This window comes from Gigantopelta aegis, chromosome 6, assembly GCF_016097555.1.
Source record: "Gigantopelta aegis isolate Gae_Host chromosome 6, Gae_host_genome, whole genome shotgun sequence".
Classification (NCBI taxonomy): Eukaryota; Metazoa; Mollusca; class Gastropoda; order Neomphalida; family Peltospiridae; genus Gigantopelta; species Gigantopelta aegis.
The window spans coordinates 57930632-57947778 of NC_054704.1; the positions used below are offsets into that span (position 1 = coordinate 57930632).

The 17147-nt window shown below is 37.9% G+C and overlaps 1 protein-coding gene across 1 annotated transcript in view; it reads right to left on the bottom strand.

The window, feature by feature from the left end:
• Positions 1 to 7087: 7087 nt before the first annotated feature.
• LOC121376091 overlaps positions 7088 to 17147 on the bottom strand; it is a 42075-nt gene continuing 32015 nt past the window's right edge. Inside the window, exon 6 of the mRNA XM_041503869.1 lies at positions 7088 to 8563. Coding sequence (XP_041359803.1) covers positions 8452 to 8563 — 112 coding nt within the window. The 3' untranslated portion in view covers positions 7088 to 8451. The remainder of the gene's footprint in view (positions 8564 to 17147) is intronic.

Here is a 17147-nt window from a genome sequence, read left to right on the forward strand (position 1 = left end):
AATATAATCCACAAGAAATTCGATACTTCTTTAGAGCTCAATAGAAAATAGAATTATTAATACGCATATCAGTAATTTAATGTCATTACAAATAAGGTTTTCAATTTTATTAAGTAATTATGATTTATGGGACATTGCCAAAGGTGTAATAATATGCATAAACGTAATCATGACAACAGAAATAGTGCCTTCGGTGTATGCATTATTTCCCTTGATTCGTTTTACCGTAAGAGATATATTTTTCAGTTATTAAAAGCATTTCAGTAATACATATGATGCAATGATAGGATACCAATACTGAGATTGTGTTATTATTCTGCATAACAATTTATGAAAATAAAGAATTTAGTTTGAAATTGTCTCCCTTGATACATTTGTTGTGTGGCGCTTTATCTTTTACATTGAGGGGGTGGATATAATATGGATGGCTGTAGCTCTGGTATAAGGTAGAGTTGTTGCTTTAGGGGCGATCGGTCGTGTGATCGACTCATCTCGATGGACTCGGGGGGGGGGGGGGGCTTGCCCGTCCCCACCCAGTGCCTCTGATTTAAAGACCATGGGAAAGTGCATCCGTTTTTTATTTGCAGTCCTGAGTAACCTGCGTGGTAGACCGAATATTAAAAAAATATATATACTACTCAAAAAAATTTAAGGGTCAGACGATATTTTCGACATTATTTTCTGAATGTCAGTTATATTAGCTAGACCATAATGTCACGCATGGTATTGTTCCATTTTGACGAAAGTGGATCTAAGCAACCCATAAATGAATTAAAATCCACTGTCATTGACACTGTCGACTAGTTCTAATGGCGAAAACATGCTTACATTTGCACGTAAATTAGGGCGAAAGCGAAAGGTCTGCTAAGTGCCCATAACTTGCTTTTTCACAAAGCGCTTCATTTGCACGCTTTACATGTGTATTCCATGTTCCCAATGCTGAATTTCCGTATAATTGGAGCTTGCGTTCGTGTACGGTGCACACTCCAAATTCGACAATGGTACGACGTCAACTGACTATCGAAGATCGAGGAAGGGCTATTGCTTGGCTTCAGGATGGCAATACGCAAAGAAATGTTGCTCTGAGACTTGGTGTCAGTCAGAGTGTTGTTGGCCGACTGTGGCAACGGTACCAAGCAAGGAATTCTGTTTGAAATCATCCACGTTCGGGAAGACCCCGAAGCACTACAAATAGAGAGGACCGCTACATCACCAATATGGCTCTACGTCAACGCACAACCACTGCACGCCGATTACGTGACAATCTGCGGACTGCGACTGGAACTCGAGTGTCTGATCAAACCATACGCAATCGTCTGAGAGCCAATAATATAGGCCTACGCTGCCGTCGCCAGGCTGTTCGACCACCACTCCTACCACGTCACAGAACGGCCAGACGTCACTGGTGCACACTTCATCTGCGGTGGCAACGTGTTCAGTGGGGTCGAGTGATGTTCACTGATGAGTCCAGGTTTAGTCTCCAGTTCAACGACGGTCGGGTTCGTGTCTACAGACGTCCTGGAGAGCGCTTCGCTGACGTTAACGTCATGGTGTGGGGCGGCATCTCTATCCACCACAGGACCCCCCTCTATGTGGTGGATGGCAATCTGAATGGAATCCGCTATCTGAATGAGATTATCCGGCCGTTGGTTCTCCCAGGCCTTCAGCAGATTGGCGGCGGGGCAGTTCTGCAGGATGACAATGCCAGACCCCACCGCGCCAGGGTGGTAACGGACTTTCTCAGACAACAAGGTATCGCCAGGATGGATTGGCCAGCATATTCGCCTGACTTGGCCCCAATAGAGAACGCCTGGGACGAATTAGGCAGGAGAGTTCGGGATAACCATGCCCCTCCGGCCAACCTTCATGATCTAGGTCAACTTCTTATGGCAGAGTGGCAGGCCATTCCCCAAGAGTTCTTCAGACGTCTGATCAACAGCATGAGGCAACGATGTGTCGAGTGTATTCGCGCCAGGGGTGGATTCACACACTATTAAACGAATGTTCTAATGTGTAAAATCCATGTTTGACAACCTTCAACTTTGACAGCATGTCATGTGACTTTCTTGTATACAGTGACGTTTATTTGTTTTTTTTTTGTAAATATGGAACAATAAATTAAATTTTTGGTGTAGTTTACATCATCAATCTAATACTCTGAAACTTATTTGGTTATAAATTTTTGACCCTTAAATTCTTTTGAGTAGTATATATATATATAAAACATGAAATAAAGCTTTACAGGTCTACCTGCGTGGAAGCTGCGGTTTTGCTCTTTCAGTTGATTCTCGACGTCGCTCCCTTTCCCCTGATTATACTATTATAGGCCTACTATATGTTCTGAAGCTGTCTTTTCACACTTTGGTGTATTAATTTAATATTTAATTGGTTTTTCTATCTTACTCCATTTGCTGAAATATACAAGTTCTTTTCTCACTTCGGTGTATTAATTTAATATTTAATTGGTTGTCTATTTTACTCCATTTGCTGAAATATACAAGTTTGTTTCATGTTCAGTTGTTTCAACTACCTTCTTTACTGTTGATTTTTTTTTCCCAGCCAGCAAATTCTTGTAATTTGTCTGACGCATGTTTATGAAGGTTTGAAGGTCTTATCCCTGATCCATATATTAGCAGAGTGTTAAACATTTACAGGTCTCTAGATAAAGCAGATTTATGAGATTGGAAGAATTAAATTCCTGATTTTTGCTTCAGATGATCGATTTTTCAATCACCTGCAAGATCCACAAGTAACCCAGTCGATCACCTGAATCGATTACCCTAAACTGTAGTGAAATAAAGGATGATTTATAGTTCATGAACCTAGGAATATCCAAGGATTTTTTAATTGTTTATTTTATTATTAATTAAAAAAAAAACTAAATTAGGTACGGCCCAAACACTAATGTTAATATAGTTTTATACATGTATGCATTCTTAATGTTGATTTTTAAATATTCAAAATATGTTGGTTTTGCTGGGTTTTTTAAATCAAGATAATCGTTCTCTTGAACGAAAAGATTATCTTATTAAAGGGACAGACTAGTTTTTAAATATTATGTACAGCATTTTTGTCACTATTAGAGCCGTTTACAACCACTGAAATCAAACACAGTCTTATATTTTATTGTTTAGCTTATCCATTTCCGTACATAGAACCGAAGTGTTTCTGGTCAACGTTATTTCTAATGCCATAAAATGCATTTTTCATTTCCGGTTATTGAATCGAGTTCTTGTCTATTTCTAAGGATATTTCCCGCTTCTAACGTCACAGACTCTTCTTTCACTCTGTTGTAACTTTATCCAAATGAGTTGTAGATTAACTAAACTTAGTGTCCATATTTACAGGTAGAAACTAGTTATGCGACTTAACACAGGGCTCCAAATCCTGACCAGTTCCAGAGTTCCAGTTTACTGCCAGACCCTTCTCTTGTGTCCACGGTGCTTTCTAAGTATGGCGGGGATGGGTGGGGGGGGGGGGGGGGGGGAAGTAGAGAGGTGATGATGTCTGTGTCATGCTAGTCTATTCATGCGCCTCTATCCATTCAAGGTTCAGACATGTTCATCCCAGGCACAACCTCTGTATCCGGGACAGAAGTAGGAGGAGTAAATATGGAGTAAAAATATTTTGAATATATTATGTAAGTTGGTCGGAATCCTGACGTTATCATGACTGAAGTAAAACTTAGAAGCAAACACACAAACAGAAACAAACACAAATACAACAAAAAAACAAAGCCAAAAACAACAACATAGACTGCTTTTTCAAAACGTTTCAGTTGATTTAGGAAATAAAATGAAATTTAACGTAGTACATATATTAGAACGATCAGAAACACGTTTAATATACAGCCACTAATATTTTAAATGTTTAAAAAGTCTCTGTTAGTTGATAACATCTTAACAATTGCAGAAAACTCAGGGATGTCCCTTTAAAGACTCGGAAACGTTAACTAGCCTGCGTGTGACATCATTAGATATTCAAGTCTATATTGTAAAGTTTTTTAAGCACGAGTCCAGGCCTGGTGCTTATAAAACTTTTAGAGTCTGGACTCGAGACTAATAGAGTCTGAGACACTAATGTCATGACAACGCCATACAAATTGTATGTGTGTGACATCATTAGAGACCGAGTCTGGACTCTTAAAGGTTTTATAAGCACGGGCCCTAATATCAGTAGAGTTTCCTATGACCAAGTGTTGATAGTTCGGCCGGATCTCATTATCCAGGGATTGATCTGCTGCTGCTTCTTCCATGGCGACCTTTCTTCACTTTAGTACTTCCTGGACCAAATGGTAAACATGACCGTAACCACCCGTGCACGTGAAGTCGGGAGGTCGTGGAGCGGTGGAGCCGATGGGACCGTCGTCGTCAGCTGAACCGTCGGTTTTGATCCCTTTCCCCACTTTACCGCCCCGGGCGCTCTTCTTCTCCGGAGTCGCCTTCTCTTCCACGCTTACCGTCCCCATAAACTAAGGTGGGGTGGTTGTTTTTCAATTTTTCAAACTTTAGCAATCTCTCACCAACCACCCCACCTCCAAAGTGGAGGGAAAGGGATCAAGATGGGTTCCAAATTAACTCTAAGCTTCTAAATTGGCTGAAGAGTTGGGAAGAATGTGTTTCGTCTATCCTTCTTGTACCTTTATGGGTTTTATTGCGATTTTTATTGTCTTTTTTTCATTTTATTCATATTGTCTTGTATAGTCCCTCGTAATATTATGTGTGTGTGTGTGTGTGTGTGTGTGTGTGTGTGTGTGTGTGTAATAATAATGTTATTATTATTAATTGTTGTTATTGTTATTGATGTTGTATGTTTGTTTCTTTTTATCTGTTTGCTGACACCAGTTTGTTTGGTAATATGCAATACATTGAATTGAATTGAATTGAATTGAATTGAATTGTGTAAATGCGTGAACACTGGACACTTTAACAAAAGCTATTTATTTTGTCTATTGATAATAGAATGTTTACTTTAACACATAGTTTTACTTTTAAAATGGTGCTTGATACAAAACCTAATGTCAAAATATGCTATACCATGTCATCATGAGAATCTTACAAACGATCGTCGATTGGCCCAACATCTTCTTTAATCTGTAGTCTTCTTTTTCAAGTTTTCAGTATGAAAAGCACTTCCTTACTGTCATTTATATGTCTAATCATGAATTTGTCCACACGGCCATTGTCAACATTTTGTGGAAGAGTGTCCTGTATTAAACTGTCTATAAGTTGAAGTCGGGTAGTGAGCGGGGGACAAAAAGAGAATTAAAATATCGACCCCCCCCCCCCCCCATGACAAACACGAGAAAGTTATGGCGTGTATTTCATCTTAAAAAAGGCAATCTCTTCTTTTCTCCACCACCTTTTATATTTTCCTGTCGCCCCCATAATACGACTTATGGACGGTGTGTCCTCCCCCACCCGTGATGTTGAACAGCTTCCATTGCTTTACCTATAATAGTTAAAAATACAAGACACATCTGTAGGTATTAAGTCAGTTTCCTACCTCGTTCCATGCATAGAGATTCAAAGCGACACTGGTCTCCAAATTAAGATGTGTGACAAAAGGGATCACTTCAATTTTCCAGCAGTCAATTTTCCATTATGTCGTGTAACATACCTTCTTCTACATATTACAACTTCAAAAAACCTTAGGTCATGCTCATTGAATGCAGATTTCAAACAACATTCTGGCACAGAAAGTGTTCAATCAGAGTTATGAAGAAGAAGTTTGTTTTGTTTAACGACACCACAAGACCATATTGATTTATTAATCATCGGCTATTGGATGTCAAACATTTGGTAATTTTGATACAGTCAAAGAGAGGAAACCCGCTACGTTTTTCCATTAGTAGCAAGAGATCTTTTATATGCACTATCCCACGGACAGGATATACCAGTCGCGGTGCACTTGCTGGAACGAGAAATATCCCAATGGGTCCACCGACGAGGATCGATCCTAGACCGACTGTACATCAACCGAGCGCTTTACCACTGGACTACATCCCGCCACAATCAGGGTTATGATGTCCAGGGACTCCTGAGGGCATTCAAGAAAAAATATGGTAGACATTTAGAGGCTGTACCTACTAAACAGGCACGGCGGAGCGAGGGGTTGGGGGTGGGGGCTGGGGCTCCACTAATTCTGAATCAAACATATTATTGGTAGTAAATCTTAACGCAGAGATGAATTTTACTTGCATTTCAGGACATCTATCTTTCAAAATTTTACGGGAAAGCATGCCCACGAACCCCCTAAAAACTTTGCTTTGATCTCCATCTCAATCAGCTTCCCACCTCCCCCAATGTCTACTTGCTTCTGCCGTGTCTGCTAAATACCGACCAAAATCATTGCTGACGCTATTCTATATTTTGAACTTGTGCATACATTTTCATCTGTTTGGTGAAATTTGTACTGAATTGACAGCTGTGGTGGCTGTACTCACGACAGGTGACAACGGTATGGCAGGATATGTTCACCTTTCACGTGATATCATCACAGTTTGGACGGTGATTCGTGATGGCATATCATCACAATTGTACTTATTCCAATGGGCTCTGTCCTGTGCTCGTTTTGATTCAGTAAACTAGTCTGGGAGTAGCAGTCCTCTCTGGCGGTACAGGAAGGATGAAATCTCCAGTATAGGATCCCCTCTGCAGTGGCTGTCTTCCTATAGACATTAGATATTCATAGAATCAACCACTATTTTGCCAAATGCCCATTCGACTCTGCATTATACAGATATACGGTCTTGATCACGTATTACGGTTTTGTCGTCCAGAATTATTAATAGCATTTATTGACTTCACATTTTGTATCGGGCGCCATTTTAAAAATAGGTTATGTGTTGAAGTGAAAATACAATCATCTGTAGACAAATACTTGAACCGGTCTTGCGCAAATTTGTAATTTTCTGTGTTATATAGTTTCCCCGCTATTCAAAAATAAAAAGAGAAGTAGAGCCTCTTTATTATCAAATGATATACTAGTATTAGTTTTACGAAATAGATACATCACACTTAGATGTGAAACCCATGTTGATGGGAAAATGTATTCTATTAAGCCAGCACCTGTTGTTATTAAAAAGCACACGAAAGATTGGTGGATTACTACATTTTATTTTTGACTTTGACTAGACATCATTATGTACAGTGTGTGTGCATGGATACATTTTACACACACACACACACACACACACACACACACACACACACACACACACACAAATACAACTGAAAGTACATTCACATCTGGTTAAGCAGCCAGCCTTGTCATGCAGCCGTTTGTTTCAAAATGTCGTATTACTATACTCCCAAACCAATGTATATTGTTAACACATAGAAACACTTTTACACTTTCCTGGGAGGCAGCTTAACATAGGTCTGACTGTATAAGATACACGTACATGTATACATTTAGACAAAATGAACCCGTAACGGGCAAAAGGCCGCTTCTTTCAAATAAACCTTTTTTGTCAAGTAATGAAGTGAATCAACTGGTAGATTAAATTTATTTCTACCGAAAAGAACTTTATTAAAATATCTATATAATAAAATATAAAGCTAATATGTCTACTCAAGGCCTATTTTATCCATTGGCAAAGCAGTTTATTGTACCACTAGTATACTGGCCGTTTAAAAGGTCTCTTCAAGAAGTCGTAAAAAATTAATATTTAAAAAAAAAGTTTTCCATAGTCGTTTCCTTACCTGAAACATTTGGTTGCCGCAAGTTATTAGTAATTATGCCCAGTTTTGAGCATCCTATTAAGTATTAGTTACATACTGTGAGAAGACTGTCTTTATGTCATTAAAGCATAAATTTATTTATTTAGATTGTTGTATTACATAATAAATAATAATATTGTTTTTAAATCCATAAATAATGTCAATATAAAATAATATTTTCTATATATTAGTGTATGCTTAATCCCTATATTTTAAACACAACTGTATCTCTATTTTCATTAAGTATTTCATGGTATATGTTATTCATTTCATTTGTTTATACACAATTAAACAGAAATGAGGTAATGGAATAAAACTATTTACAGTACTATCAATAATAAATATTAACCACAACTTGGTATCAACGAAATGTCAACATATTTTGTACAAATAAAAGACAATAATTTGATATGCTTGTCAAGTTGCTTTTGATAAACCATCCAGTATACATATTCTCTTGAAGTCAAAAGAAGATCTCCTTATTCCAAAACTCATTCTCTTTTCTATTCATACAGTGGACACATTTCAAGACTCTGAGTGTCTTTTAAGACACCTTGTTTGTATAACAACTTCCTTCATTTGCAGAACAATAGATAATCTTGGTCATGCCAAAAATCGCTTGCAAAACGACCATCCGTTTGCATTTCCGGTTTAATTTGGGACAATGCGCCAAACAATATGGCGTATCTGTACAGTATGGGATCAGTATTTTCCGTGGTGTTCACCATTATGCAACAGGCTCTGGAGTTTTGGGTATGTCTTTGTTTGCAATCCGTTGCTTCAGTTCCAGGATTCTCTCTCGTGTCAGCTGCGCCTGCTTTTCTTTAGCCTGGGCGAGTCTGAAATAACAGAACCAAACATATTTTATTCAAACACTTGTCGGATAAATAAAAATTATCTTCGATCGTTCACTCTTGAAAAAAGTTTAAAATAAAACAATTACAAGTCGGAATCAAATCAAAACAAAGCAAATAATAAATGATGTTACCATCAGTTTTGAAAACAGCAATGCTGAAATGTATCTGCATCTGCATATGCCATGTTTGAAAAAAATCCATCAAAACCTATTCGTGGAATTAAATGCTCAAGAAGCAAAGTATAATACGATCCATCAAATATATTGGAGAATACAAACAGAAACTGTTACTGATCATAAAATATTTGTTTTATAATATCAGTATTTAAAAAAAAAAAAAGGGAATTAACATTTTGAAAAAAAAAGCAACACCAATGAAATTATGAAACAACTGTCAAATGCCTCAGAGACATATCAACAACACGTTGCCATGTAGGATGCTTCAAAATATCTACTGAAAAACTTCACATGCATTGTTTTAACGGGTTTTTTTGGGTTATTTTTATGTTATTATTTTGTTTTTTTGTTTGTTTGTTCAACATCGTACGTTGTTTTCGTTTGATTGAGCTTCTGTGAAGTAGCACTATTGTTGCGTGATGACGTATTTTGTTTGAAAGGCGAACCTCGAAAACTAACAATGAGCATTTCAATGGTGTGACACGTTGGTAAACTCTAATTGTTTTCCACATCAATAAAATAGCGTGCGCGGATATTTGATAACAATACACAGGTTTCGCAATCGATCAACACTGAAGGATAGTGCATTAGATCTATGAAAGTATAGATATTTCTAGGACGATTTAATTTTTATTGCATCTTGTACCTGACAAATTAATTACCAATGTAGCCTCGCGACATTTGAATCTGTATACTGGTCAAGGCGTGCGGGTAAGACTTAATTAACAGTTGGGGGCGGGAGGTAGTCCAGTGGTAAAGCGCTCGGTCTATGATCGATCTTCGTCGGTGGGCCCATTGGGCTTTTTTATTATTATTATTATTATTATTACAAAATGTATTTTTATTATTATTATTATTATTATTATTATTATTCTGTAAACTACCGTGTCACATTTATTCAGTTTATTGTGTGTGTTCCTCTAACGCCCTTGTGGATCGGCTGCACTGTAAACAGTTAGGTTCTTAGTGGCGCATCTAAGGGGTCCCTGTGGGCCATGGCCCTGTACATTTTGCGACAGTTTATATTTATTTATTTATTTTTATATTTTACGTTGAAGAATCCGAGGAATCCCTTCGCAGACGCATGTGAACTTCGGGCACATGTCATTGCCCCCCCCCCCCCCCCAATGAATTTTCTGGATCCGCCACTGGTTCTCTTCTGACAAGGTTAAGGATATACAATATTCCTCTACGTCTGCACCAACACGTTGTAACTTCACAGCTATATGATGGATTATATAACAGTCCCACTGATTTAATGGGCAAAACGATAATTGTAACACACGCACCTTGTGCACCAATTTACTACTATATGAAACACAGCTAAAATAGTAGGCCTAGGGCTATAAACTACTACTACAAAGTAGTTACACGCTGTGTAGTGCGATAGGCCTACCAATTTACTGCTATATGAAACACAGCTAAAATAGTAGGCCTAGTGCTATAAACTACCATAGTTACACGCTGTGTAGTGTGATATGCCTACCAGTTTACTACTATATGAAACACGGCTAAAAGAGAGGGCCTAGGGCTATAAACTACCGCTACACTGTAGTTACACACTATGTAGTGTGATATGCCTACCAATTTACTACTATATGAAACACAGCTAAACGAGAGGGCCTAGGACTATAAACTATCGCTACACTGTAGTTACACGCTGCTGACACATCTTCGGACAAATCTATCCGATGTCTGTTAGATCGATTGTCCACAAACACATATTGTTTTTAGCTGTTATGATGTGATCATGGAGACGTCATAAACTCTTCGATCTATCTACAACTAAACATTCAAATACAAATATACATAGATCAGCTTCCTTGTAATCGTGGGTATATGTTTCTAAGTGACGTGTACTATTATTGTATTTCTGAAAAAGCTAACGGTGAAATACGTACGCGTATATATAATTGTAAACAGCTGGCGAGTGTGTTCTGTACTGTGATTGGTTAATTACATTATTTTTCTGGGATCAAATGAAATTAACACCCGGAAAGCTAATGACGTCATTAGAAAGTGACGTCATTACCAACTGGAACAGGGCAAGTTCACGTTTCAAAGATCTACAGTTAGATTGTATTTGTAGCCAGGTATTGTTTAAAAAAAAACACCCCAATTATACAGTTAGTTCCATAGAAAAACGATTCAGTTTACAATGGACATAATCATATGGAATTTTTAGATTTAAGGGTGTTATTCGATGCCCATAAATGTTTCATTTTTAACCTCAGGCTAACGCATGCGGTTCAAAATGGCATTTACGGTATCAAATAAACAATAACACCCGCAAATCTCAAACTTCATATGGTTATCTCCTAATTAAATTACCGTTACAATCATTACAATAATTATAACGGCATGCCATTGGTCCAGCCATAGCAACCGAAATTTGTTCATTTCTAGATGAACGTAAAATCTATGTCGTCATGGAACGTCATATCTGATGATGTCATTTAAGAATTTATAGGATATTAAACGAGCTTCCATTTCATATCATGTTTATGTCCCGAGTGAAATAATTTTCAGTTGTTACGAGCTTTCAATAAAAATTATTTCACGAGGGACATAAACATGATACGAAATGGTAGTGAGTTTAATATCCTATATATTACCCATAATCAATCTTAATTTATATCACTCAGCTCGTTTGGTTAACGGTCCTGTAAGGTTGTAGTGAGCCAATCGTTCTAGTGGAACGTATAACTTTGTTATGTACCAAGATAGTTTTAACTATATGGGTAATAGTGTCTGTTATTTGTTATTTCTTTTACGTTCATCGGGGTATGGAAAAAAAACAACAAAAAAACAACAACAACATCCGCAAACTGTGAATTGGCGAAACCGTTTTCACATAAGTTTGCAGTTGATTTTTTGTTTGTTCATTACCCAGATGAACGCAAAAGAAATAACAGACAATCCGTATAATTAAGTTTAAAATGTACTCACAAATGATGAAGTTAAAAGTTCTTATTTTATTTTTGTTCTATAAGCAATAAAGCTCAATAAGACAAAGTACCAATATAAAATGACGTCATCAGGTATGACGTTCCCTGATGACGTAATTTTTACGTTCATCGAGAAATGAACAAACTCCTAGTCCAGGAGCCAAATGCCATTTGTTACCTTAACCTTACAATGTTGTATTAAGGTTTTTTTTCTCTGTTGATTTTGGTAGCCCAGTGCCTATATTTTCAAAAACTGCTTGATGACATGTTGTCACCCTTGAGCAATTTGAGATATTCAAGATGGCGTCCAAGATGGCCACCATTACATATAAATGACCATAGCTCACAACCTATTCATCCTAGAAGGGTATTTTTATGTCTATACCTAGGTTTAGGGGTCAACCTATCCATTAAAACCAATTATTATATTGAAAACGTATTACATTATTGTCAATTCCAAGATGGCTGCCAAGATGGCCGCCATTACACTAAAACTGGCCTATCTCCTATACTATTTACTCTAGGACAGTTATGAAGGTGTCTACCCCTGGGTATCTGGGGACAACAAATCTGATTTTACTAAATCAAGGTGACTGGCCACTTCATCTGGCTACCTACAAGCAAATGCTACCATACTTCTTTGCTGCGGGACATGTGAACTATGCTAGGTATGGGTTGTGCTACCAGCGGGAGATGGAGCGGCTACCAGAAGAGGTATTGTCACACTTCCTCAAGGGTGAGCATGTCATGCACCATTCTGCTGGATTGTGGAATGGCATTTGGAGCGATATAATGATTGAGACTACCTTCATGCGGTATGGTCATGCTCCTGGTGGGATAATTGGTATTACGATTAAGCCAGAGACCCTGAAGGTATGGACACTTAGTCTGCATACATGCAGCCGATTGGAATCCGACCTCGATGACATGATAGATGAGGACACTCAAAACAAGGTGGTAACAGCACACAAGGAAGAGGCAAAAGCCAAGATCGCTGAAGACAAGAAAGACCGAGATGGTATCAGACAAAAAACTGGACACTTGCATTGATCCTTTAGATTCTGCTGCACACCCAAGTTGTACTGTCAATGTAGTGAGCGGACAGATTGGTTCAACTGAAGTCAATGTCCACAACGCAGTCACAATCGGGGTTGAACAAATGAAAGCTTTTGAAAGTCGGTTACCGGGGGGACTTTACGAAACCATAACAAAGAAGGTTGTTACAATGGACCATGCAAGAAATCATGTGAAGGTCGGAGCTGTGAAAGTATTTGACGCCAATCTGATTTACTCAAGGGTGATTGGCCTACAGGCTAGTGGGCGGGACATTGACATTAAAGATGTGCTTGACCATGAACTTGCCCCAGTTCCAACATCCATGTTTCATGATTCTGGAGAAATGAGGATTGTCAAATTGAAATCAAACTTGAAGAAACTTCTCCAGGTTGAGGTGTCTGATAGGGTGGCTGGTGGTGCAAATGTTAGTGTGCTCGATGGCTCAGCGATACTCTGGGTAGTTCCTTGGCCTGCTGATGGGACTGTAAAGGACTATATCGCGAACTTCAAATGTGCCATAGGAAAAAAGGTTACAAGTTGAGGACGTACACCTGATATTTGACAGATACTATGAGTACAGTACAAAGGGTGTCGCCCGAGGAACTAGGGCAGCTGGTGTTAGTAGGGTTCATCACTTGCAAGTCAACAGCAAGCTTCCAGCGCAGAAAGTCTTAATAGCCTCTTCAAAAAACAAGAAGCAGCTCATGCAACTGATAGTTGATGATTTAGTCCAGGATAAAAAGTTTCATGAGGAAAACACACGAGGTCACACGCTAGTGGTAACGGGAGCCGATCCTGTGCCGATAGAAATCAGCCAGGCGGAATTGTAATCTCACGGGCTGATTTGGCAACCTCTCATGAAGAAGCGGATAACATCATTGTTCAACAGGTTTTGAGTTGTGCTAAGGCAAATGCAGAGAGTAAGATCACTGTGGTTGCTGATGACACTGATGTCTTTGTACTGTTAGTGCATTATTATCACAGGGTGAATCTCAAGAATGTTGTATTGATGGAATCCCCTATCAAAGGAAGGACGGTGATTGACACTGGCAAAACAGTGCAAAAGCATTCTGAGATAGTAGAAAGTATATTGCCGGTGCATGCACTTTCTGGATGTGATACCGTTGCCTCCTATTTTGGAATTGGAAAGGCAACTGTTATCAAAACGCTTCGATCAGGGCACTCACTCTCATTGTTGGGTACACCAGGCAATTCTATGGCATCTGTTATTCAACAGGCTACTTCCTTTATTTCCGCATGCTATGGACAAACGAATTGTAGTTCAATGTCGGAGACAAGGCTAAAGGTTTGGCTGTCAAAAACGGGCAGAGGGTCATCAACACCGAAGTTGTGTACATTGCCATCAACAACTGAGGCATTCAAGGAAAATGTTAAAAGGGCGCATCATCAGACCTTGGTGTGGTAGTCACTTGAAGCAAACATGAATGTTATAATCAAGGTTGCTGTAACCCGATATCATAGTTGATTGATGAATCTGGTAACTGAAGGTACTGACATAGCTTGTAATCGATGTAGTATAGAAGATACACCAACTGGCAGCCTTGGATTTCCAGATGACATGATCAGTATATGAACTTTGATTTAGTAAAATCAGATTTGTTGCCTCCAAATACCCCGGGGTAGAAACCTTAATAACTGTCCTAGAGTAAATGGTATAGGAGATAGGCCAGTTTTTGTGTTATGGCGGCCATCTTGGAATTGACAATGATGTAATACGTTTTCAATACAATAATTGGTTCTAATGCATAGGTTGACCCCTAAAACCTAGGTATAGACACAAAATTTACCTTCCTAGGATGAATAGGTTGCGAGCTATGGTCATTTATATGTAATGGCGGCCATCTTGGACGCCATCTTGAATATCTCAAATTGCTCAAGGGTGACAAAATGTCATCAAGCAGTTTCTGAAAATATAGGCCCTGAGCTACCAAAATCAACAGAAGAAACCCCTTAATACAACATTGCAAGGTTAGCCCACTCTGCTCCCGGACTATCCTGTTGCTACAACTGGATCAATGGGATGACGTTATATTGTAATTAATGTAACGGAAATTTAATTATTTAAGGATTGTCTGTTAGTTCGTTTACATTCATTGGGGTATGAACAAAACAAATCCCGTAAACTGCGTGAATCGACGAATCCGTTAACACATAAGTTTGCGGAAGATATTTTTGTTTGTTCATACCCAGATGAAAGTAAATGAAATAACAGACAATACTTATAATTAAATTTGAAATATACCTACAAATACTACTACTAAAAGTTCATGTTTTATTTTGAATTATATTTTTAGTTCTAATTAATAACGCTCAATAAGACAAAATGCACATATATATATTATAGTGACGTCTGCAGATTTAGAGAATACTCAACGAGCTACGAGGCAATACCGTTTATCTTGCACGAGTGAATTGATGTTGTCCTTCCCGAGCCTTTGTTTTTAATATATAATTTTTGTTTGTATCAACGTAGGAACAAAGAAAAGAAAACAGTTTTAGCAAAAAGAGATGATGTTTTGAGAAATTAAATAAAATTCTATCAAAACTTGTATGATTTAAGGAGCCTGTGGTGTACTTCCATGTTAGTCCTAAAATGGATAGGACTGTCATTTTGGCTTTATATTCAATAAAATATCACATATCTTAGTGTAATTTGTTTGACTAGCTCGTCACGTTTGACAGGCTGGTTATTTTATAACATTAGTATCAGTTCATACAGATATATGTGGCAGTGAGGACCCCCCTCCCCATCTTTCACCCCGACCCCAGCCACACCCACACCCACAATGAATTTTTTAATAACATCGTTGATCACTCCAGTGAAGCAGCTTTTTAAAATAAAAGTGCTCAAACGATTTGTTGGAATTTTAATGAATTTGTATCTATGTATGAGGAATTTCAAGCTCTGACTGTAAAAACGTTTCGTCAGTGACAGTACGTTTTTATCTTATATTGATTTACTCACCCAGCATTACTATCTGTGCCAAAATTGTAAAAGTAAATAGTCAGTAAATGTTTTAAAAAGTCACATTTTACTTTAGTTCCAATGTATTTAAAACTCCATTTTAGTAGTGAAGATATGTATTTGTTACAGAAAAGTTAAAATTAAATACAGTATGGTTAATGGGTATAAAACATGATTAATTCGACTACACACGGCAAAGAAAACGTCATTGTGATTCATACACTTATTCACTTTATGGCCCGTGGATAAAAAAAAATTGTCCCTTGACATATGATTTTTTTTTTGACATTCCAGTAATATAAGGATATCTTTATAATATATGAAACTTTCAACTTATTATTTGATTTGATCAAGTTACAAAGTAAGAATAAAAATAACAGAGCACCACAATGTTATTTGCTACTAAGATTGAACATAACAAATGAAAAGTGAATTTTAAAATAATTCATAAGTTAGGGGGAAAAAACCCAAGTTTAAAAATACGAAAACTTTGACTATAGGTCCAGAATGTTAAAATAATAGACTTACATAATAGAGAGCGATTAAACTGGACACACAAAAACTTGGCCATTTCGATAATTTTCTTATTCACAATCAAATCTTTAGTCAAACAAAATGTGACCAAATTTGATAAAACAACAAAACAACACCATCATGTGGTGTTTGCAAAGGGTCTTTCTACCTGCTTCTGAAAGTTTAATACGATTTTGCAGTTCACGGTGATTTTGAGGAAATAATGTAGGGTTACGTGTTTTCATAACACAGGACTGAGCTCACCAGAGTACGGGTGAAATGGGTTGAAATGAGTGACAGGCCTGTAGCCAATGGGGGATCGACCCCCCTACCGGTGGCTTTGTTTTCAATATGCCCCCGGACCCCCCTAAACAATAAATGACCCCCCTCTCAAAATCCTGGCTACGGGCCCGAGTGAGTGACATGTCTGTTGTCCCAGAACACAAACAGTGCTTATTCCACGTATAGACTACGTCATTGACCATTTGGAAGATAATCTTGTTCGCATTCTAGACCGATAAATGTCAACCTCTTGTGCTAAAGCTTCTTATTTTGAGTGGGATCTACATGCTACCTGGAATACCAACAATGCAAGGCTGCTGAAATCGACCGAAGCTCCGCTGCTTTTCAGATTCATACACTCTGGTCAACAACAGTCAAAGTGATTAACGATTGAAAATAATGGACAGCAAAATTACACTGGCATTGCTTTTAGAACTGCAGGGACAAATTGTCGGAAAGGTTTTGATCGTGGAATTTTAAAATTATTTTTAAATTTCTTATTTAATGATTTAAAAAAAATAAAAATATCCATCGTAAATAATTATAGGGCTCCTACCTAGATAACGTAGTAACAACTCAATGGGTAGATGTATGCCCACTACACT